The sequence below is a fragment of the Neophocaena asiaeorientalis genome, unplaced genomic scaffold (genome assembly GCF_003031525.2).
Source record: "Neophocaena asiaeorientalis asiaeorientalis breed wild unplaced genomic scaffold, Neophocaena_asiaeorientalis_V1.1 scaffold118, whole genome shotgun sequence".
Lineage (NCBI taxonomy): Eukaryota > Metazoa > Chordata > Mammalia > Artiodactyla > Phocoenidae > Neophocaena > Neophocaena asiaeorientalis.
The window spans coordinates 10402199-10424349 of record NW_020175528.1 but is presented as its reverse complement, the minus strand read 5'-3'; the positions used below and the strand labels follow the sequence as shown (position 1 = coordinate 10424349).

Below are 22151 nucleotides of genomic sequence, written 5' to 3'. Positions count from 1 at the left end.
ACCTAGCAGGTGCCAAGAATCTGATCCCAGCCTACAGAAACCCACTTCTTCCTCCACCTCATTCACCAGGAACCGTGGCCCACACCGGCACACTGCTGCCTCAGCTGTGTTCCTCTTCCTTGAAACGCTCTGCCCCAGACCTTTATACAGGCACTTCCTTCTCAACATTCAGGTGTCAGCTCAGGTGTCACCTTCCTGACCACCCCCATCCACTCATCCAGTCACTCAAAATCCCATCACCCTGTTTTCTTTCTCCACAGCATTATCACAATCTGAAAGTGTCTTGTTATCAGTGGGTAATAGCCGCTCAAAACTCAGGGGCTTGAAACAGAAATTTACCAGTTCAGCTGGGCAGTTCTTGATTGGGACTTTCCCTGTTGCAGTTAAACAGCAGCTGGGGTTGGAGTCATCTGGAGGCTTTTCTGGGCTGGATGTCTAAGGTTCTTCCCTCCCTTGTCTGGTGCCCCGGTGCTCCTCTGGGTGGCCTCCGTTTCCAGCAGAGAACTGGACTTCCTGCATGGCAGCTCAAGTCTCCAAGAGGAAAGAAGTGGAAATGGTTGGTCCTCTTATAAGCCAGGCCTGAAAGTGGCACAATGTATTTCTGCTGCCATATTCAAATGGTCAAAGCAGTCATAAGCCAGCCCAGGTTCAAGGGGATTGAGGAATAAATTCTACCTCTTAAAGCAGAAGTGACACGTATGTAAACGGAGGAAAGGAATTGATGGTGGCCTTCTTTGGCAATCAACTGTCACATTCATTTGTTTACCTGTTATTTGTCTATCAACTCCCATTAGGTTATATAAACTCCATAAGACAACAGGGACCTTGTCTATCTTATTTTATGGCTCTATTTCCAGCGCCTAGAACAGTGTCTGGCACACAGTAGGTGCTCAATAAATAAAGTCTGGGAAACTAAAATGGACTAAACTGAACTTCTCCAGTTTGGTTTTTCCAGATTCACTGATGCTAAGCATGCTGATGACCCACCAGATAAGAGAGATCCTACATTTATAAAGTATTTCATTTCCTCTGCAAACAGGAAAAACTTGCCCTGAACACAAAATCTAGAAATAGATTTGGCATGTTTTCTAAATGGAAAATATTTCTTGTATCACCAGAAATTATTTTCCCACAGCTTGTGCTACATCAAAATATTGAAGTTGACTGAAAATACCCCATTCTTTAATCTGTGTGGACAAGAAACAATTTTTGTTTTTGTAGCAAAGGAAATATAGAAACCTCCTGATGTTTGAACTCCCCCAGTCCTGAAAATGTCATTACAAGATAGACCTTTTTTTTTTAAAGACTAATGAGAAATGTCATTAAAAGTTTGGTCATCAAAATGTATAGATTTTGATTATAAAGCCAGCACTTATTTATTTAAGTAATTACATATGAGCGAGGGCAAAAAAAAAAAAAAATCCCTCAAATCTCCCCCTTTGCTAGTTTTTACTGGTGAGTTCTATAAAATAATCCCATGTTTAAACCTTTTTGTAAATCCCTTGTAAATTAGTGAGAATGTATTCATCTGAAGGATTTTAGTGATTTTTGAAGTTAAAAAAAAGAGGGATTTAATTTTTTAAAACTACACTTGCAGATGACCGCTGATGAAATTTCCCCTAATCTTTGTTTTATCTTCAGTTTTCCCAGATTTGCTCAAAGCCATCCCAGTGAGTATCCACGTCAATGTCATTCTTTTCTCCACGATCCTTATCGTTTTAACCCTGGTGGGGACGGCCTTCTTCATGTACAATGCTTTCGGCAAGCCCTTTGAAACCCTGCATGGTCCACTGGGGTTGTATCTCTTGAGCTTCATTTCCGGTGAGTACAGAATTTTACCTCTGAAGACAAATGCGCTTTTCAATGTGCAAAAGACAGAGCTACCCAAATGTAAAGTGACAGTACATATATGTGGATGTCCATGGTGGCACTGTCTATGAGAGCAAAGAGTGGCGATAACTATAATTATCCAACAATAGGGAATTCAATAAATTCATTATGGTGATCTATTTGACTAGATGGCATTGAACTATATTTTTGAAGAAGACGAAATCAAAAGAACAAGTGCTTGTATCAAAAAGTGAAAAAAGCCGTATATAAGATGTTATAAACATGAACCTAATTTGATTTTATATATAAATATGGAGAATATATACATATATTGTATATAGACTCTCCATATATATAGCCTACATATATATACATAAATACATATATATATATATATATATACACACACACACACACACACATAGAGAGAGAGAGAGAAAGAGAGTGTATTCTGTTGGTAGTAGTTATCTCTGAGCAGTAAAATTACGGGTGATTTTCATTTTTTCTCATACTTTTTACTATTTCCAAACATTCAGTAATGTGCATTTATTTATTCCTAATCAGAAGAATAAATAAAGGCCATGAAAAAAGAGTAAAGAGCCAGTGTTCCACCCACACATGAGTTGCCATATTCAGGCCTATAGGGTCTTTGTGTAGCCTAAGTAGGTGTATCTGGGCAAGGAGAAAACCCTAAACCCCAAAATTAGTTCATTAATAAACACGTCCTACTCAGTAACTAGGGCTGATGGGAAACAATATAAAACCCGGTCAGTGCCACAGGGTGCTTAGGATATATTTACAAGAAAGAGAAAGAGATGAGAAAATCGAAAGCGTCTACATAACTCATATGCACCATCCTTCAGTGGGAGGTCTCTGATTTCACCCCACTCCAAACTTGCAAAAAAGACTCGATGCCTTGTCATATCCCCGGGAAGCAAGTAATTGTATTAGTGATTTCATGGAGAGATGAGAGAGAATATAACTCACACCAGCAAACAGTGTATTGAAGATCCATATCAGACTCTCTGCTTCTCTGCAGCTGCCCTTTGGCTGCCAGCCCCCAGCCCCCAGGCCACCAGGCCCCTTCCCTCTCTTGACACGGCTCCCTTCTCCCCGCACAATTCAACTCCAGCCACAAACTCGCATAGCTCCCTCTCTATCAAACAAAGCCTTGTAGTTAACGGGTGCTCCCTTGTCTTAGAAAGCAGTATATGAGCCTCTATTCATGATCACTTGAGCACCCTCTGTTACCAACCTGGGTTCAATAGAAACTGGTGAAATGCGGAATTCAGGCAAGGCTTTACTGGGACTTGTGCTGAAGCACAAGGGAGTAACACCAAGTAACAGGTACCCTAGCTTGCTCGCTGAGGTGGGGGAGCCGCTTCCTTAAATGGGGTGAGGCTGGGAGCAGATCGGTGGGTCAGGCTGGAGGGGTGACGGGTGGTCTGCTCACCCCCTTGGTGGTGCTGTGTGCAGGGATCCCGCGCAGTACCCCGCTTTTGCTCCCCGCAACTCAGAAGTGGCAGCTGCACTTTGACCTTTTTGTATCTTACTGTTCATAATTTGCCCCACATGCACATGCGTGCAGTGATTTTTAGTCCCTTGTAGTTTCTTTGTATTCTTTCGTTCGAGGAGACAAAGGGGCCCAGGTCTCAGCCTGTCTCAACCTCTTGGGGTCTTCCGCCATCTACATCTTGCTATTCAAATTATTTACCCAACCAAAATAGTTCTCTCTCTAGCGGAGGTTCTGCTAATATTTTCTCCATATTTTTCACAAGCAAATAATACAGTTTCAATTGTGCAGAAATGATTACCCTATGACGACAGTGTCTAAGTCCTTCTCATCTTTGGATCGCTAGGGAAAGCATCCAGCATGGGCCTCTGCACACAGTAAACGATTCAGTACGTATTCACTGACTTGCGAAAGCAAGCCCAGAAGGAGATGTTAAGCCAGTCACTTAAACAGCACAGAATGCGAATGGGACGGAATTAGCAGAGTAGACCTGCAGAGGCGGTGGGACAAGATCCAAAGAGATGGAACAGAATAATGTAAAGGAAGGCCAAGAGCTTTGCAATCAGGGCAGAGGAGCTAGAACGCGAGTACAGGGTACACACAGACAGACAGAGGTAGTGGTTCAATCTCAAGGGAAGCTCAGGTTAGAAGTGGGTATTGGGATTACTTCACCCCACCCACGACAGCAAACCAAACTGGAGGATCTGGGTGGTGTGCCGTTTTAGTGAAGGCCCTTGAAGCAACCAGGGACCAACTAGACAATAGGATACACACTATTTTTTTTTTTTTTTAATTTTATTTATTTATTTATTTTTGGCTGTGTTGGGTCTTCGTTTCTATGCGAGGGCTTTCGCTAGTTGCGGCGAGCAGGGCCCACTCTTCATCGCGGTGCGCGGGCCTCTCACTGTCGCGGCCTCTCGTTGTGGAGCGCAGCCTCCAGATGCGCAGGCTCAGTAGTTGTGGCTCACGGGCCCAGTTGCCCCGCGGCATGTGGGATCTTCCCGGACCAGGGCTCGAACCCGTGTCCCCTGCATTGGCAGGCGGATTCTTAACCACTGCGCCACCGGGGAAGCCCCAGGATACACACTATTTTAACAGAGAGAATATAATGTTCAGCCGTGGCTCTTCAAGTGGAGTCCCCAGACCAGAGCATCTGCATCACCTGGGATCTTGATAGAAAAGCAAATTCTCCAGCTTCACCCCAGACCGCCTGAATCAGAAACTCTCGAGTAGGGCCCAGCCATCTGTACTTTACCAAGCCCTGCAGGTAATTCTGATGCAAGTTCAGGTTTGAGAACCAGGGCTACAGGGAGTTGATTAAATAGACGTTGGAGGACTGAAAAACAAGGAGACGCTGAGGTAACTCAGAGATGGCAATGTCGCAAAGCAGTGGCCAGCCCTAGGGCTGGGGAACCCAGGGAAGTGTTTAGTGTTACCAGAACCTAGAGGCTTAAGGAGAGGCCTCGGGGCACTGGGTCTCAGACCTCTGAGGAGGTGGCACTGTCATGTGACACCAGCAGGCGGCTCTGGCAATGTGGAAAGGGCTTGGGAACTCCTCAGCTGAGGCCCAGAGAAGTGCTACCCCGTGGCAAGGCCAGCCAGACCTTCCTCCCCTGCCCTGGTATCCTCCCTGTTGGTAGGACTGGGGCAGGTGACAAGGCAGAACCAGAGTGGGGGGAGTCTGCACCCAGCATCACAAAGCACAGGAAAGAAGAGAGCTGGTTTGATGCCAAGACACAACAGTTTATTAAGTGGCACAGCCATCTCACACTCTGGCTTCTGAATGAAACTGAGAACAGCCCATTTGGAAGACAAATTATCTGACCGTTCTAAGGGACGACCAAACTAACGGTATTTGAAAAGCAGGATGACTCAGAGAATGCAGACTTTAATCCAAGTTCCAGATCTTATCTCGGCTTTTGGCCAAGTCTAGTGCAGAGAAAACCTGAGCACAGAAATATATGCGGGAACACAGGCCCTGGGCTCACACTGTACTGTATTTATCCTTGAACTTGTTGCAAAAGCAGGTGCTCAATAAAGGTTTGTGGACGAGGGAAGGAAGAGAGAGGGAGAAAGGAAAAAAGGAGCCAGCTCCAGATCTGCGTCTTACAGAGGATAAAGGCCTAGTGTTTCCAGATTACCTGTTTTTTTTTTTTTTTTTTTTTTTTTGTGGTACGCGGGCCTCTCACTGTTGTGGCCTCTCCCGTGTGGAGCACAGGCTCCGGACGCGCAGGCTCAGCGGCCATGGCTCACGCGCCCAGCCGCTCCGCGGCATGTGGGATCTTCCTGGACCGGGGCACGAACCCGTGTCCCCTGCACCGGCAGGCGGACTCTCAACCACTGTGCCACCAGGGAAGCCCTAACATTCTTATTTTTAAAATAAGAATTCTTATTTTTAAAAACCAGAATTTTCAACAATTTTTAAAAAATTATTATTTTTAAAAACTAGAATTTTCAACAATTTTTAAAAATCTGTGCCTGACAACGAAACGTGTTTGAAGGTCAGATGGACTGACAGTTTGTGACCTCTAGAGGTAACAGGTCACTCTTGAATCACAGACTAACTACTTCATTCCCTTTGATCTACGTATAGTACCCATAAGCCCCTGGAGGCTTGGGAAAGTTTATCGAAGGTTGTAATATTCCCAGAGACCCCAGCTTTAAACTCCACTCGTGGAAAGGTGGGGATTTCACGGCCCTTATCACAAACACTCGGAATGTGAGGCAATGAATCACACACTCAGAGGCCAGAGCCTGTATTGGGGGGGGGTCCCTTAATGCCCGTGGGAGTCACACTTCACTAGAGACCTCCTTCCCCTGGGGCAGCTCTCTTCTGCTGAGTTTCCTTCCCTGTTTCTCTACCCCGGCGGCCTCCCTCATAGCCAGCAGACAAAAACTCCTTCCTCCCTTTTCTTCTTCTCCTCCTACTCAGCCCTGGGTTCCCCAAGATGCCACCTTTCCTTGTGCTGATGTCACACCAGGGCTCTCTCTTCAGCTGTCTACCTCCCTGCTGGATGGGACCCCCAGGCTTGGCATCCTCCTTGGGGGGGAAGGGAAGGGAAAGGAGCTCTTCCGGCTTGTCTGTCTGGGACCTTGCTTGCTGCCTAGAATAACAATGCTGTGGGCATCTCCTTGAGTTCCCTGATGCACTGCAAGCCAGACCTCAGGGGGAGAAAAGGAAAAAGGGCGCCAACTTCTGGATGAGGTCAGCAACGGTTTGTCACCATTGCAGCCCAATATCCTGTTGCCCTCCTGGACCAGAAAAGTGCCTCTTCTACTTCTCACGGCCTTCAGTCTGGTTCACATTCCTCAGCCTTCTTCATGTAACTTTTCTTCCCACTATCATTGTTCCATGAAACCCACCCAAGTCAGTTAATTTGCTCTTTCTCATCTTGTCAATCATAACCCAGGCCTGAGAAGTCTTTCCCTGAGTTAGGATTTTAGTAATATCTTAATGATCTCCCATGGTTCATTTTGGACAGTGATTCTCTTCCCGGACCATGCATTAGAATCACCAGAAGTAAGTTCCAAAAATACGGATGCTGGTCCCACATCACAAATTGGAGTCTCTGGGGGTAGAGACTGGGCACTGGTCTTTTTTCTTTTTTTTTTAAGGTTTCGTAGGTAATAATTCTGATGTGTGACCAGTGTCAAGAACCACTGATACAGGTGCACTCATTTCATTTATTCAACAAACGCTGACTGAGTGCCACCACATAGCAGCCATTATGAGAGGTACTGGTGTTACCACAACCCATCAGGCACACAGTCCTGCCTTCGTGGAGGCTAAAATCTAGTGGGAGAGTCAACAGAAGTTTACATAGGGAATTAAAGATCACAATAATGGTGATGAACAGGCTGTCATGATAGAGAATGAAGGGAAGGGAAGATCGGGTCTTGATATGGTGGTCGGCAAAGGCTACTCCAGGTAGCTGAGTTCTAAAGATACAAAAGAGCTAAGGATCCTCGGAGAACTTCCCAAGGAGAGGAAAAAACACACATGAGGATGCTAGGGAAAGAGGCCAGCTTGTTGTAGACACTGAAAGAAGGCCCATGTGGCTAGAGAACAGGCAGTGAGGGGAAAATGGCCAAAAAAAAAAAAATTAGATCAGTTGACGTCAGTTAACGTCAGACCTCAAAAGCCACGGCAAGTCTTTCAGAATGGATTCTAATTGCAATGAGACACTTCTGAAAGTCCTTAAGAAGCTGTCTGATAGCTGATTTACCTTTTAATTTTTTATAAATTTATTTATTTTGGGCTGCATTGGGTCTTTGTTACTGCGCGTGGGCTTTCTCTAGTTGCGGCGAACGGGGTCTGCTCTTCGTTGTGGTGCACGGGCTTCTCATTGCTGTGGCTTCTCTTGTTGTGGAGCACGGGCTCTAGGCGCGTGGGTTTCAGTAGTTGTGGAACGTGGGCTCAGTAGTTGTGGCTCTCAGGCTCTAGAGCGCAAGCTCAGTAGTTATGGCACATGGGCTTCGTTGCTCCCTGGCATGTGGGATCTTCCCGGACCAGGGCTTGAACCCGTGTCCCCTGCATTGGCAGGCGGATTCTTAACCACTGCACCACCAGGGAAGTCCAACTGATTTCCCTTTTAAGAAATGTCTGGTGAAAGACTAGGCTATTGCATTGGAGATGGAGAGAGATGAATGTATTCTAAAAGCATTTTGAAAGTAGATCCAAAATGTTTTGTAGGTAGCTTAAGCAATTAGTAGACAGTGGTGGCATTAACCCAGCTGAATAAGACAGGGGAGGAACAAGCTTAGAGTTTAGGGCAAAAAAGAAGTGGGGAGAGGAGCTTAGCATTAGAAATCAAGTGTTCCATTTAGGGCATGTCAAGTTTGAGATCCTATGAGATGTTCAAGAGGACATTTCAAGTAGACAGTCAGATATATGAGTCTGGAGCTCAGAGAAGAGGTCTAGACAAAAAACATAAATTTAAGAGTTGTCAGGATATGGATATCACTCAAAGCAATGAACATGGGTGAGATCATCTAGGAAGAGAATGTAGATAGAGAAAAATTGGCCTAGGACCAATCCCTGAATAACATCATCAGTTAATTTTGGGGTTGAGAAGAAAGAGGAGAAGGAGGCAGCAAAGGACACTGACTAGGCGTGTCTGGAGAGGAAGAAGGGAAATCAGGAGACGTGGTGTCCCAGAGGCTACAAGAGGGGGATGTTTCAAGAGTGCAGGCCAACAATAGAAAAAAAATTTATGGTTACCAAAGGGGGAAGGGGGTGGGGAAGGGATAAATTAGGAGTCTGGGATCAGCAGATACTGACAACTAGATATGAGACAGATAAACAGGGCTTCCCTGGTGGCGCAGTGGTTGAGAGTCCGCCTGCCGATGCAGGGGACGCGGGTTTCCGCAGCTGGGCCCGTGAGCCATGGCCGCTGAGCCTGCGCGTCCGCAGCCTGTGCTCCACAACGGCAGAGGCCGCAAGATTGAGAGGTCACACTGGAGCACTGATACATGCCTTTTACACATTCCATTTGAGAAGGTTCCCAATTGATGATAGAGAGTCTAACCCACATATGCATCTAAGAGAGCAGGTTATGCGGAAGACTTGCCATGGATCCTCAGTGGGACATCCTGGGCAGTTCAGGGAATATTCCCTGAGGATGCTATGAGATGTATTGGTTCAGGCCTTTTAGAGGTGATGAAAACCACCGAAATGTGGACTTATTGCAAAGCGTATTTATTATGCCTTGTCTTACATGTAGCATCGTGTTTGAGTTACACCAATCAAGGCAAACAAAGAAAACAACTGCCTTTCTTTAAAAAGGGGATACTCCTAAGGTGGACATAATTAATTACGAAAATTACAGCCGTGGCATGGAACATAAATAAGCTCAGCCATACGTAAAACAAGAAGACAGGAAAATAAAGAGCAGCACAGGACTAGAAGGAGGCTTCGCGTCATGTACCAGTTTCAGTATTAATCATACCCTGGCCTCTGTAATAAGTCTAGGGCATATTATTCTGCAACTGTTAGAGAAAAACCATCTGCAACTTAGTTCCACTTCAGTCCTTATGGAGGAGCTGTTGTTCAGAGTCCGAGAAAGATCCAGGGACACCTGGGCGTTAAAGCCACAGAGCCTGAGGAAGGATAGGATTGGTGGTAGGAAAAGTCAGCAACAAAAAGACTAGTTTCTCAGCATAAACTTTGGAAGGAGGCCACAGAAGGAAGAGAAGTAATATTAGCCAGCCCGTGATGGTCAACGGACAAGGAATTTTGTTTTGAGATACAGGGCAGCATCTGAAGGGGCAGAACCGTAGTGACGGGATTGCGTTCAGGTCATTCACGGCAAGGACGCGACGGAAGGACTGTTTAACTCACTTTGCACGGGGCCCGGCCGTGCGTGATCTGGTGCAAGGAGATGCTCAATCTTGTCCTGTCACAACTGCAAAGAGACTCCTGTCCTGTTCAGAACATGCACCAAGTGTCTCCCCTCTGTTTCATTTAGAGTCACAACCCAAGTCCTTGCTACGACCACCAAAGCAGCACTTGCTGTGCCCACCCTAGAAACCCGCACACATACCTCACCTCTTACTCCCCTCTGCCTCGTTCTCTTCTTCTCTCTGCTCAAATCCCCTGGTTCCCTTTGCACTCTCTGTTCCCTCAGCTTGAAATGCTCTTCCCCTCCAATACCTACCTTCTCACCCCCGACTTCTTCAAGAGGCACTAAAGTGTCATCTTCCTCAGGCCATCCCTCTTCCCTGCTTTATTTTATTCTCCTTAGTACACATCACACTCTGATAAACTACAGAATGGAATTACTTATGTTGTTATAGCCTCTCTCTCCACGCTCTCTACCACTGAGAGCTCCATGAAGATAGGGATTTTTGTCTGCTTCATTCAGTGCTGTATCCCCAGTGCCCAGAATAGTTCAGTCAGCATCCAATAAGTGTTTGTTGGTAAATGAATAAAACAGAAGCAGCTCTACATATTTTCTAGTAACACATGACAGTCTCCTTTTCTGAAAATCAGTTCAAATGAGAAAAAGATCTTTGCATGAATCACTCTTCTCACTAACATGACATCTGTAAAACTTAAGTTAGATATGGGCTCTTCAACTCTCCATTACAGAAGACATTATATCACAGAGGAAGGGGAAAAGCTGAACCCAGCTGGTGTTATAACTTCCTCCTCACCTGCTCCTTGGAAATACATGACCAAATTCCTCTCCATTATGACCTCAAAATCTACTCTTAGATATTAGCTTGCTTTACTAGTCTAGATGGTAGCCATTGGTCTCTAAAGCAGTTTGGAACTGGAGCAGCTTCCATTTGGGGAAGAAATCATTGCTGGAGATCTCACCAATAATAACTGACTTTCTAGTGAGATTACATAATTTCACAGAAAATTAGCACTTACACCTGAAGTGGCTTTTTCAACCCCATGTATCATCTCTCAAGACTCCTTAAAGAAGGAAATCTTCAACTTATCATTCTGTAGAGGAAATGGAATGCCTCTAACAGTTGTCATTGTAGGGGAGTAAAAGTTTTCACTCTTCCCTTCCAGGTTCTTTGGCTGCCTCATAATTAAATTGACATAAGACAGGTTAACAGGATGAGAACAAATTTCGTTTCATACGTACAGGAGCTCATAAAATATGAGACTCAAAGAACTGACCCAAGCAGCCCGCGTTTATACCTTTCAGACAAAGAAACAATAAATTTGTAAAAAACTGACCAAAGTAGTTTGGGCTTGGGGTAGTAAATTAGTGACGAAGTAGCAAGGTTTGTTTATACAGCCATCTCGGCCCTGAATTCCCTATCTCTGGTGTTAAGGATGCCTTCTACCCTCCAGGTGCAGGGAGGGTACGCTTCATATGGGAAATTTATTTCCTGATTTCAGGGAGACAGAGGAAGGTCAGAGTATCCTTCTTGCACTAGTTGTTTCTTAAGTAACTTTAATTCAAAATAATCAATCTGTTGAAGTGGTAATATTTAGGAGGGGCAAATCTTGCTTCCACTCATCATCTCTAAGAGAGTTTAAAGATGACATGTTAGCTTTCTGGAAATCTTGACCATTACTTTAAATGGAATAGAAATTCTAATTTACTATTTCCCAGATGTAATCTTAGTGATAATAGGAGAAAGTTTCAAAGGTGTTTTTCACCTTTGAGAACACATGTCTACTGAAACCCATGGTACCCTAGACTCCCATGGACCCTGGCAGGATCTTCCCACCCATAAAGTATAGTCACTCTCGGGGGTCACCGAGGGATAAAGAAGCAGCTTTCTTGTTGGCTGTGAGCTTCATTCCCTATATTGTAAGGGACTGGAGGGGAGAGGTGACCGATTCTGTAGTCTCGGCTGCCAGAGGAGAGCCCTGAGTGTGTAGTGTCTAGTACATAACACATGTTTGTTAATTGACTGATAATTCATGGTGTGACAGCCCTATAACTCAGCTCTCCTATTCGGTCAGAAATTAACTCAGTAATCAAAGTCATTAAAAGGAGAAGGGAAAAAAACAAAACAAAACACTACGGTACCAGCCAGATGGTGGGGAAATCAAACACGTGAAAGGAAAATGGCTCGTCTTTGAGTAAGACACCCGGCTGCAAAACCTCGTATGCCTGGTTATATTCCAAATTCTAGCTTGAGCAAGGCTTGTCAGGTTTCCCTAAATCTGGTGTAAACTTTAACCTTTCTTATGAGCTGCAGCAGTGCTGGTCAGATAGACAGACAAGGGGGAAATCTGTCCAAATGGCCCCAGCTGAGTTTGGGCTCTTGGGGGACACGGGTAACTGGGAGGAAGCATGCAGGCTTGATCCTAACCCTTGGGCAAGAGCACGAATGAAAGCCCACATACCACGTGTCTCATCATTTAAAAGGTATAAGCTAATAGACTATTCAGTGAAACACGTTTATCCTTCACCCTTGACACACGTCTCTCTAGGACCTGGACCTGGAGGCCAGATTCAGATTTAGACTTCTTGAGCCCTGGGAATTCTGCACCTGATGTGGTGATGAGAGGAGGGCCGAGCCCTGTCTATTCGTCTCTCTTCCCGTGGCTGGTTCCATCCACGCCGTAAAGGGCCTCGAGCATAAGTGTGTGAACACTCCACCGCATATCCGGGCTCTGACCATGCCCCCCAAACAGCTGTTCCTTGGCCACCCTCAGGCCTGTACAGCAGAAGCCACAAAATCCACCCCTGTATAAATGGACCCAGGGAAGATGCTCGTGCCAGCCCAGGAAGCGTGCTCAGGGCTGTTTGTGGAGGAAATTCCTGGGTCCCAGGGGTACCATCTGGCATGTGGCCAGGGACTCCAGATGGCCCCATCCCACTGACATCAAGCATTCCTCCAATGGGGAGGGGTGTCAACAGGAGAGAGAGCAGGACCCTCTAAATGTGGGACCCATAGCAGGAGCCCCCTTGCTGGAAGCGAAGGGCCAGACTGGAAAACGTGCTGAGCCCTGTTCCCACCACCACTCACATCCCTTACACACCTCTCTTCATGTCCCCAGCAGCCAGGCCACAAACAGAAACTCTTCCTGGGTATTTTTTTTTTTTTTTTTTTTAGCGGTACGCGGGCCTCTCACTGTTGTGGCCTCTCCCGTTGCGGAGCACAGGCTCCGGACGCGCAGGCTCAGCGGCCATGGCTCACGGGCCCAGACGCCCCGCCGCATGTGGGATCTTCCCGGACCAGGGCACGAACCCGCGTCCCCTGCATCGGCAGGTGGACTCTCAACCACTGCGCCACCAGGGAAGCCCCTTCTTGGGTATCTTTTGGTCCATAATCCATAAATAGGTATTGGTGGTCCCACATTTCCTTTAGAGCCAGGGACAGAGAGAGGCAAAAATATCCTAAATTCACACTGAGTTGTTTCCCTCCGCGTGTCCTAGCGTCGCTGAGGGGTTGGCAGAGACTCAGGCTGGGTTTCCATGCTCTGACTCTGAAATGACCAAGTTGACCTCACGGAACACCCCAGACTCCAAGAGCAGAATCTCAGACCATCCTCTTAACAACTATATCGTGTTTGGGGAGCTTGCATGCTTGAAGTATTAGCTCCAGTAAAGGGCTATGGGTCTTAGATACCCAAGCAACTTTTACTTTAAGAATTTGAAATGCAGTCTCAGTGTGATGCCTTCTCCTTAACAAAGCAGTACCTTTAAAATATTTAACAACTTGAAAAAGAAAACCGAGCTTGAATTTTCCTTTCAAGCACCAGGGAAATACAGTGTTTCGCTTCTGTCTGAAATTCACCATCTCCTCACACAAAGAGGTTCTTATGGTAAAAGCAATGGCATTTTCTCCACAATTTTCAAATAAAAGATAAAGAGAAAACAGCATCTCAGCCTTTTTGTTGGATCCAACAATAAAGGAATAATACAGTATTGCCAGGGGAGAGCTCTGGTTTTAAGCTCAGAATACAAAAATAGGCTGACAATTTTTACAAAGGAATATTCTCCAAGGCTGGTGGGAAGTGAAGTTTCAAGAAAATTATATCACTTAATTACTTGGGGATGTATGATGGTGGTGGGAGCCGGTCCCAGGTGAAATTCTCACAGAAGAAATAGAATTTCACCTTTCCTCCTCACCCCCAAACCAACCCCACCCCCATCTTACCAACCCACACCCAGCCTTCGGAAAAGGAATGGGAACATCATTTGCATGGTAGCACCTCATGTCTGGAGCGTTCTCCCCACACGGCCCAACCTCACTTTGCTAACTTTTCCTACAACTACTTCCAAAGGACCTTCTAGGATGCTGCCCACCTACTCAGTAAGAGCTACCTGCACCTCCCTTACTATGACACCCACTGCAATTGGTTTACAACTGTTTTATCTGAGTTCCCTGCCCGATTATACTCTCTGTTACAGCAGAAACCATCTGCATTTTCTTTAATGTTGAAATCTCCACCACTATTCCCATGCTTGGCCCGTAATAAGTCTCATGGAATACATGAATGAGTGAATTAATGAATGGGAACTTAAGCCACTATGTTGCTGCTCCCAGGGCATTTGAATTGACTGTAATTGAAGGCAAAAGCACTTACCCCTCCTCAAGGAGTCATAAACCTAATGGGAGAGCATGTGGAAGAACGAGGCGCTATAGTATCAGTACGTTCTCTGGCGTGGCCTATATGATGGACTCAGGGGTTTTTTGGCGTGTGGTGGAACGAAGACTTGCAAGATGAAAAAATACATAAAAACCAGAGGGACAGCTACCAGTTAGTGATCTAATACCAAGTGTTAATCTTGAATCATCTTTATTGTCCACATTTTATAGACAAAGAAATGGAGGCTTGGAGGTTAAAATTGACTACTTTCACATAGCTACTTGCAGAATCAGGGTTTGAACCCAAATTGGTTTGACCAAAGTCTGAAAACCGTCTCAGCAAGTTTCCTGTTAACTAGCACCCCACTGTGATGCCCTAGGATGCAGATGTAGCTGTGGGAGCCCTGGGAGCCCCAGCTCTCCTTGATGCCCCTGACTCTTCTGCCCCTGTGCCATCCACCCATCTGGGGGGCTCTCATTCTCCATCCTCACGGGAGAGGGACTATTAGAGTTTCCAGGCACCACTCAATATGACGTGCTCCTGTCCTGCAGAGATCTCATCCAGGCCACAGCCACACCACTTAAGATTAGATTAGGTTACCAATGAGTGATAAATAAGGGGAAAATAATAATAATAATAGGGCTTCCCTGGTGGTGCAGTGGTTAAGAATCTGCCTGCCAATATAAGGGACACGGGTTCGAGCCCTGGCCTGGGAAGATCCCACATGCTGCGGAGCAACTCAGCCCGTGCGCCACATCTACTGAGCCTGAGGTCTAGAGCCCACAAGCCACAACTACTGAGCCCACGTGCCACAACTACTGAAGCCCGCACACCTGGACCCTGTGCTCCGCAACAAGAGAAGCCACCGCAATGAGAAGCCCGCGCACCACAACGAAGAGTAGCCCCCGCTCGCCCAACTAGAGAAAGCCCGCATGCGCAGCAACGAAGACCCAACACAGCCGAAAATAAATTAATTAATTAAATAATAATGGGTTAAAAAAATACATGTTTATTATTCTCTCACACAAAAATCTAGAGGTTAAAGTCCACTGAAGACACTGGTGGCTCCCAGTGTCTGATATCCAAAATTCCTCCCTTCCTGTTCTTCCATAATATATGGCTTCCATTTCTAAGGCCACCTTGTCCAAAACGTCTGCTGGTGCTCCAGCCATTGCATCCATATTTCAGCTACAGGAAGGAGGACAGGGGAAAGAGAGTGCAGGCCCCTAACACTGCACACTTCAAGGAAACTTTCCGGCCCCTACATCCCAGCCCCCCTCAACCAATGTAGCCCTCATTCAAGTCAGCCACGTGCCCAGGTAAAAATCCTGAGTTCTATTACAAACAAGGAGAACAGATACTCTCTGCCTTGACACCTTATCCATGGCTGCCTTTGCTCAGGGACACATCTGGGCAGCTGTGGCCAGGTGGGAGCCCGAGGAGGGGGAGAAGCCATGAAAGCCTTCTGAAGGAAACCCTCAGCCCTTTCACAAGGGGGCTGGATGACTGCCATTTTTTCTGCATGACCTGTGAAGTACAGAGAAATTGTTCTTTTGAAGCCACACCATAGCGGTGGCTGCTGCTTTATAGCCTGACTCCACCACTGTGCTTTTGAGGTGCCCAGCAATTCAGCCTTCTCCTCACGCAAAGTGGAACGTCTCCCAGTCTTTGTAAGATCAGCTTGATTCTACCCACACCACCCCCGAAAGTCTTCTCACGCAGAACCGTAACCCAGGCACTACCAGCCATCGGTTGGAGAACCAGGCTCGCGATTACAAATTTGAAATATAGTTTTGCAGGAGAATGCAAATGAGGATGACGGGAAAAGGCTTTCCTTAGTTTGCACACAAACCCTCTTTCCTGTCCCTTACAATCAGGAAATATTTGTCCCGACATGCTGTTTGTTCTTTCTCTTGCAGGCTCCTGCGGCTGTCTTGTCATGATACTGTTTGCCTCTGAAGTGAAAATCCACCGCCTCTCAGAAAAAATTGCAAACTATAAAGAAGGGACTTATGCCTACAAAACGCAAAGTGAAAAATACACCACGTCGTTCTGGGTGGTTTTCATTTGCTTTTTTGTTCACTTTTTGAATGGGCTTCTAATACGATTTGCTGGATTTCAGTTCCCTTTTGCAAAATCTAAAGACACAGAGACAACTAACGTAGCTGCAGATCTAATGTACTGAAGGGCAAACATGGTTAATTTTGTCCAACCTTTTAGATGCACAAATTAAAGTACCAAACCCTCTGTGATAATGTTTACAAACTACGTACTAAGGATACAGGCCAGGAAGTAAGGGGAGCAGAAAGAAGGCTTTGGAAGGTTGTTTAACCTGGTGAGAAATTGCTTCGCCTGGGTAGTCAAGACAGTTGACTAGAATGGACAAATTGGTACTCCGTATCCACACCAGAGTGCAAAATGCCTGCTCCATCAGGTAGGAATTGGAAGGCATGGGGAATATATTTTAATACAAACAAATACTATTTCTGATATATCTACACATTTGTTGCCACAGGTACCAGAAAACAGAGCTGGAATCATTTTCCTAAAACGATAGTGCATTAAATGAGCCTTGATAAAGTGTATCAATGCACTTTTTTAAAGTCATTTAAAGCACACTCTTACTATCCATGCCTATTGGTCAAAATGTATAAACTTCTAAGAGGAAAATAGAAGAAACACAGTACTTTCAACAGACGTAATTGCTGGGACCACTGAGGAATCGTGAGAAATGATTCTTCCTAGTAAACTTGATGCAAAATGACTCATTGGGGCTGTTGCTTCTAAGTTTTTAGTGTTTTCAAGCACTAATTCCCAATTATGAAATTATATTACATTCTGGGATTACAGCGATATCACTGTCATCTTGGGTTTTGGTCTGTCACAAAAGCATGACTCAAGTCAATTTTTTTTTCCTGAATTACCCATGAAATTGATCTGCCTCTAACCAAAGGCCGCAAGTGAGCCTAGAACTGACCGTTCCTCTATCCTCCACCTGCTGCCCTTGAGAAAGCGCTCAGGAAGAGGCAGAGAATGACAGAGAACACACCGCCAGGCCCCTCACCACAGCTGCTCGGTACTCAGCCGCCACACAAGAGGTTTTGAAAGTGCTGGTTTTAAAAAATACTTTTTTCTCTTTGGGAACGAGCTACAAGAAAAAACAACTGTCTGTTTACCTGAGAATTAACTTGCTCTGATGGTGACCTGCAACCCACAGGCTGACATCAGAACACTCCCTTCGTTTCCAGACGTTAGTCTCTCTACCTTCATTCAGGAAATATATCTGGAGAATTTCTAGAAGACTACAAGTCAGTCTAGTGATGAAGGGGATGCTTATTTCAGTAACGGGCTAGTGGAGCCTAGTTCTGGAAGTCTTCACGAAACAGTTAAATACAGACGCATCTCGTGGTCCCGTCTGCTTCTTCAGAGCAGCTCCTCTAGGAGTGAGCAGGAAAGCACAAGGAACTTCACCGCCAAGGGTAACTGGCCTGAGGCCCTGGAAGTCCCCAGAGTCCCACTGGATCCCTCTCTCTCTTCTCAGAGTTTTGAAAAACTTCTAACACGAAGCTTTCTTCTTTAGAAAACAACTCCCTGGTTGTTCTCTGTTCTGTAAACAGAGATAACTCAGAGCGGCAACTGAAACCTCAGTGACAACCTAATAGGCAAACTAACAATCTTCCTGATGGGAAGTAGAGGAGGACTGCTGACCCCCGCAAACTGGGTGGAACACAAAAATACAAGAAGATGCAACCTGGGCCCTCAGAGGACAGCACTTAAGCTGTCCCCTTCTCTTCTCTCAGATGAAACATTTGTGACACATGGCCTGAGAGTAACCCTCCCAAGAGGGATATGGCCAGGATGTTCTCTGTGGGGATCAGAGGCCCTGGGAAAACAATCATCGCACTGTGTCCGACCTCCCACCCCAGGTGGCAGCCACTGTCTCACATTCCCTCTGGGACTTGGGGCCGCCTGGTGGCTGCAGGGCGGCAAACACAACACCACGGTTGGGGGCTCCTTTCCCGGTGTCCGTACACACCCTCAGCCCCCAGAACATCAGTGCTTATTGTGCTGTGGGAGAGAATGGCAAGAAGCTGTGAAAGCTGGGTCCTTTGGGGCAGAGCTGGGAGTGGACACGGAACAGGAGGGTACCTTCCCTCTGTGCTCACTTTACAGTTTACACGTCTTGTGCTCTGGAGGTCCCGTCTACTCCTTCAGCGCAGCTGCCCTCATGTCACTTGGCAAGCATTCAAGGTTGATCACTTTGGCTGGTGACTCACACAGCACACAACCCTGGGGCAACGCCTCTCCTCTCTGGAGGCCCATTTGCAGGGAGAGAGGTGAGATGGGGAGGTCTGCCCGTCTCAGCTCTGGTGGAGGGAGGAGGGGTCCACACCGGCGGCAGTGCCAGGATGCACCAGCTAGGAGGAATACACTAGCCTGCCATTACAGTGGGTACTGTCCCAGTCATGTACCTAATGGAAACCCAAACAACTGGCCAGGGAGAGGCTGGGGAGCAGAGAGCTTAACCTCTCTCAATTTTCCTCAACCTTTCCCCTTCCAACAAGACCCAGTATAAGTAAAAAGGGTGATGGTTTAGCGAAATGCTGCTTCAAGACCAGTCCCAAGCCATCAGCCCTGTTTTTCTAACTGCCTTGCTGCCCCTGACCCCTTCTATTTAGATGTTAGGAGCCTGTGCTATTTGGGTGCTCGGGGTGTGATCTGGTGGTCCGCCCATTCTCAACCCCCTTCATCATGGCTCATGGCAGTCGTTCATGGCTCAGGGCAGATGTCTGCTTCAACAGATTAGCCCCCTCCTCCAAGTGACAAGGGACAGAGCAGTGTCGGTCAATTTAGAGAAGAGGTACCTGTTCCTTGAAGCTAAAGGACAGAGAGAAAGGCTGGGCAGGCCTGGGGCCCTGGCTTCCAGGATAAGATTCCCACTCAGGAAAACCCCCTCTTGCTGATAAAAATGCAAACTCAATAAACTTACACTTTGATTTACAGACTTTGTGATTCCCCCGTACCCCCTTAGATAACCAGACACACCTGCCGTGTCATGCCCAGAGCTGGGACTCACTGGCCTGTTTGGAAAGTCCGAAGGAGCCCAAGGCCAACTGGATGACCCTGTCAGAAACCTCCAGAAAGTGTCCCCTGTGGGTCCTACAGGACAGTCTCACACAATGGCGGTAGAGACCCTGGGGAATAGCTATGGTGCTCTGAAAGCCACCCAACAATTAAAAGGCACACAGTATTGTAAATCAACAACACTTCAATCATTTTTTAAAAGGCACATGTCTTAAAGGGTAATATCTCTTTACTAGAGTCTTGGTTGGAGGGACTTCGACTCACTCGCAAAGAACAGGATGAGTCGCAAGCTGGGTGTGTCCCTCCCTCGGCACAAGTTCTCTTCTCCCTGTGGGCCAGCAATCCAATCCTGCAGGAGGGGGAGAGTCTCAGGGGCTCCTGATCTAGCCTCTGTTCCCTCTCTCCTCCAGTCTGGTTTGTAAGGGGGAGCACAGAGAAGGTGTCTGGACCCTCAAGCAATTCAAGCCCATGCCCCAACAGAGACACACAGTCTCAGGGCACACAAGCCGCTCGCCCTGTCGTTACAGCCTCCTCAGGTTCCAGTTTGTCATGGAACTTTACCTAGTGCAAAAAAGGGTATCACATCTAATTCACAGGTATGCATTCTAACATGGCCCAGCTCACTAATTGCACTTAAATTGCCATCCTTTCATTTAGCCAAGGAAAAGGAAGAGTATGGCCTTCACGTGGGGAAGGACCATGTTTGATGCACATTCCCGCCAGACACCCCAGGAGAAGCTGGGGTAGACACTCATCTGCTCCCACATAGGTGCTCCCTTCTCCCTGATCTTTGGCTGTCACCCCCTCCCCACTGGCCCTCTGTGGCAGACACTGCTATGCACTCCCCACCCCGTTCCTCTTAGGAACACAGTTAAGGCACGTTTCCCAGCTCCTTTGCAGCTGGGGCCATGGGAGTGAGTCTGGATTGATGGGATACAGGCTCAAGTGACCCAGGCCATTTTCGGGGCTGGTCCTGAAGACCCTCCCGTGCGATGCTCCAGCTCTGCCTTCCCCTGGCACTGCAGGCTTGGAGGTCATGGGATCCAAGTGGCGAGGCTACAAAGCAGAGGCAGTCTTCGTGACCTGCCCTGGAGCATGACAAGAGTGGTAAATAAACTTTCTGTAGAGCCGCTGAGTTTGGGTGGTTGTTACTACTTAGCCTCGCCAACAAAGCCCTGCTCTCCAGGAAAGTTCTGCTTCATGACAGTGAGAAGCTCTTTAAGTCCCTTGAGATACAGCCTGAGGCCAGGTACACCCTCTACCACCACCACTGAGTGGCTCCCTACGCCTTCGTCCTCCGCAAAGCCATGGCCCTCTGGCCACATTACTCATCACTCCCCACCTCCGAAATGAAGACCAGAGAGTGAATTTTCTGCATAAATATCTAACGAGTAAATAAAATACTTTTGCTTTTTCTGGTATCCTTCAGGATTCTTTCCAAAGGACGATTAATAAACCCCTTTTCGTTCATTCAGAAAGGTTTTATCTTGCATCTACAGTGGATCTAGCTGCGTGTAAGGCATTGAAGATGGGGGGAGGAAATGTAGAGTCAGAAAAACATTCTTTCTTGATCTGTGGTTGAGAGCAGAGAAGAATATCTGTCGATATCCTTATTTCCTTTTTAAAGCTTCAATTTATTATTAAAGACAGAGCTTTAAAATTCGTGCAGTAAAAGCTCCACCTAATCACATGCGATTCCTTAACTACATAAATCCGCCCCCCCCAAATCAACAATTATCCTAGAGTTTCATTTTTCACAAAATATTGTAAGAACTGTGAAATTAATTAAATCATGCCAAGGAAGGTTTTTTTAATGTATCTGAAAGAGCCAGGAGGGAGGGGGGAAGCTTCCATCACTGCCCAGGTTTGGACTGTCACCTGGGTCGTGCCTAGGCAGGCAGCCATTTTCCTTTCCACAGTACCACTTGCCCTTACTTCCCCCTCCTGAGGGGTCAGGGCATTTGGAGGAGGTATATTTCCACAGTTCTGGGTCAGACGAGTCCTGAGTGAAGCCTCGGGGCCCTGAGCAGAGTCCTTCCTGCAAGGACACTGATGGGAAACCCTCTCCCTGTTGTCAGCTGACTTCACCTGGACGGCAATGAGGGTGACACCCAGGCACTGCCTTCATTTCCCCAACATTCTCTGGTGCTGGAAAAAGATGGTACTTAGTCTAGCAGAGATTCTAGGTTTAATCTAGGTGTACCTCTCCCCCTCCTGCCCATCCCCAGCCCTAGGAATTTTCTAGCTAGTTTGGAGACAAAAGCAAACTTTTTCTTCAAGAATGTATCTGACTCTGTTTCACACCTAAATTAGTGACTACTGAACTTAACATCAGTTTTTAAGTCCACCATCGTCACCCCCTTCTCCCCAAAGTTTATGTGTAGCTACCTGGACTGGGCAGAGGTATCTGGAATACAGGTGAAGAAGTGAAACTGACATAGGAAAGCAGAAAAGCAAATAGAACCCGTGAAATATTTCACCCTCCACCCAACACACACACGTTAACATGAAACTGGCAACAAGGACCTACTGTTCAGCACTGGAAACTATCCTCAGTATTTTGTAATAACCTACAAGGGAAAGGAATTTAAAAAAGAATACATATATATATATACATAAAACTGCATCACTGTGCTGTATACCTGAAACTAACATGACATTGTAAATCAACTATACTTCAATTTAAAAAAAAAAGAACTGGGAGCTCTT

General features: G+C 46.5%; 1 protein-coding gene across 2 annotated transcripts in view; it reads left to right on the top strand.

Moving 5' to 3' along the window:
• Positions 1 to 16542, top strand: part of CLRN1 (clarin 1) — a 37914-nt gene extending 21372 nt beyond the window's left edge. The window contains exons 2-4 of one of the 2 annotated variants that reach the window (XM_024769136.1): positions 1642 to 1821; positions 2870 to 2903; positions 16272 to 16542. In XM_024769136.1, coding sequence (XP_024624904.1) covers positions 1642 to 1821; positions 2870 to 2903; positions 16272 to 16542 — 485 coding nt within the window. The remainder of the gene's footprint in view (positions 1 to 1641; positions 1822 to 2869; positions 2904 to 16271) is intronic. The other variant, XM_024769137.1, reaches the window with a different exon arrangement.
• The last annotated feature ends 5609 nt before the right edge of the window (positions 16543 to 22151 follow it).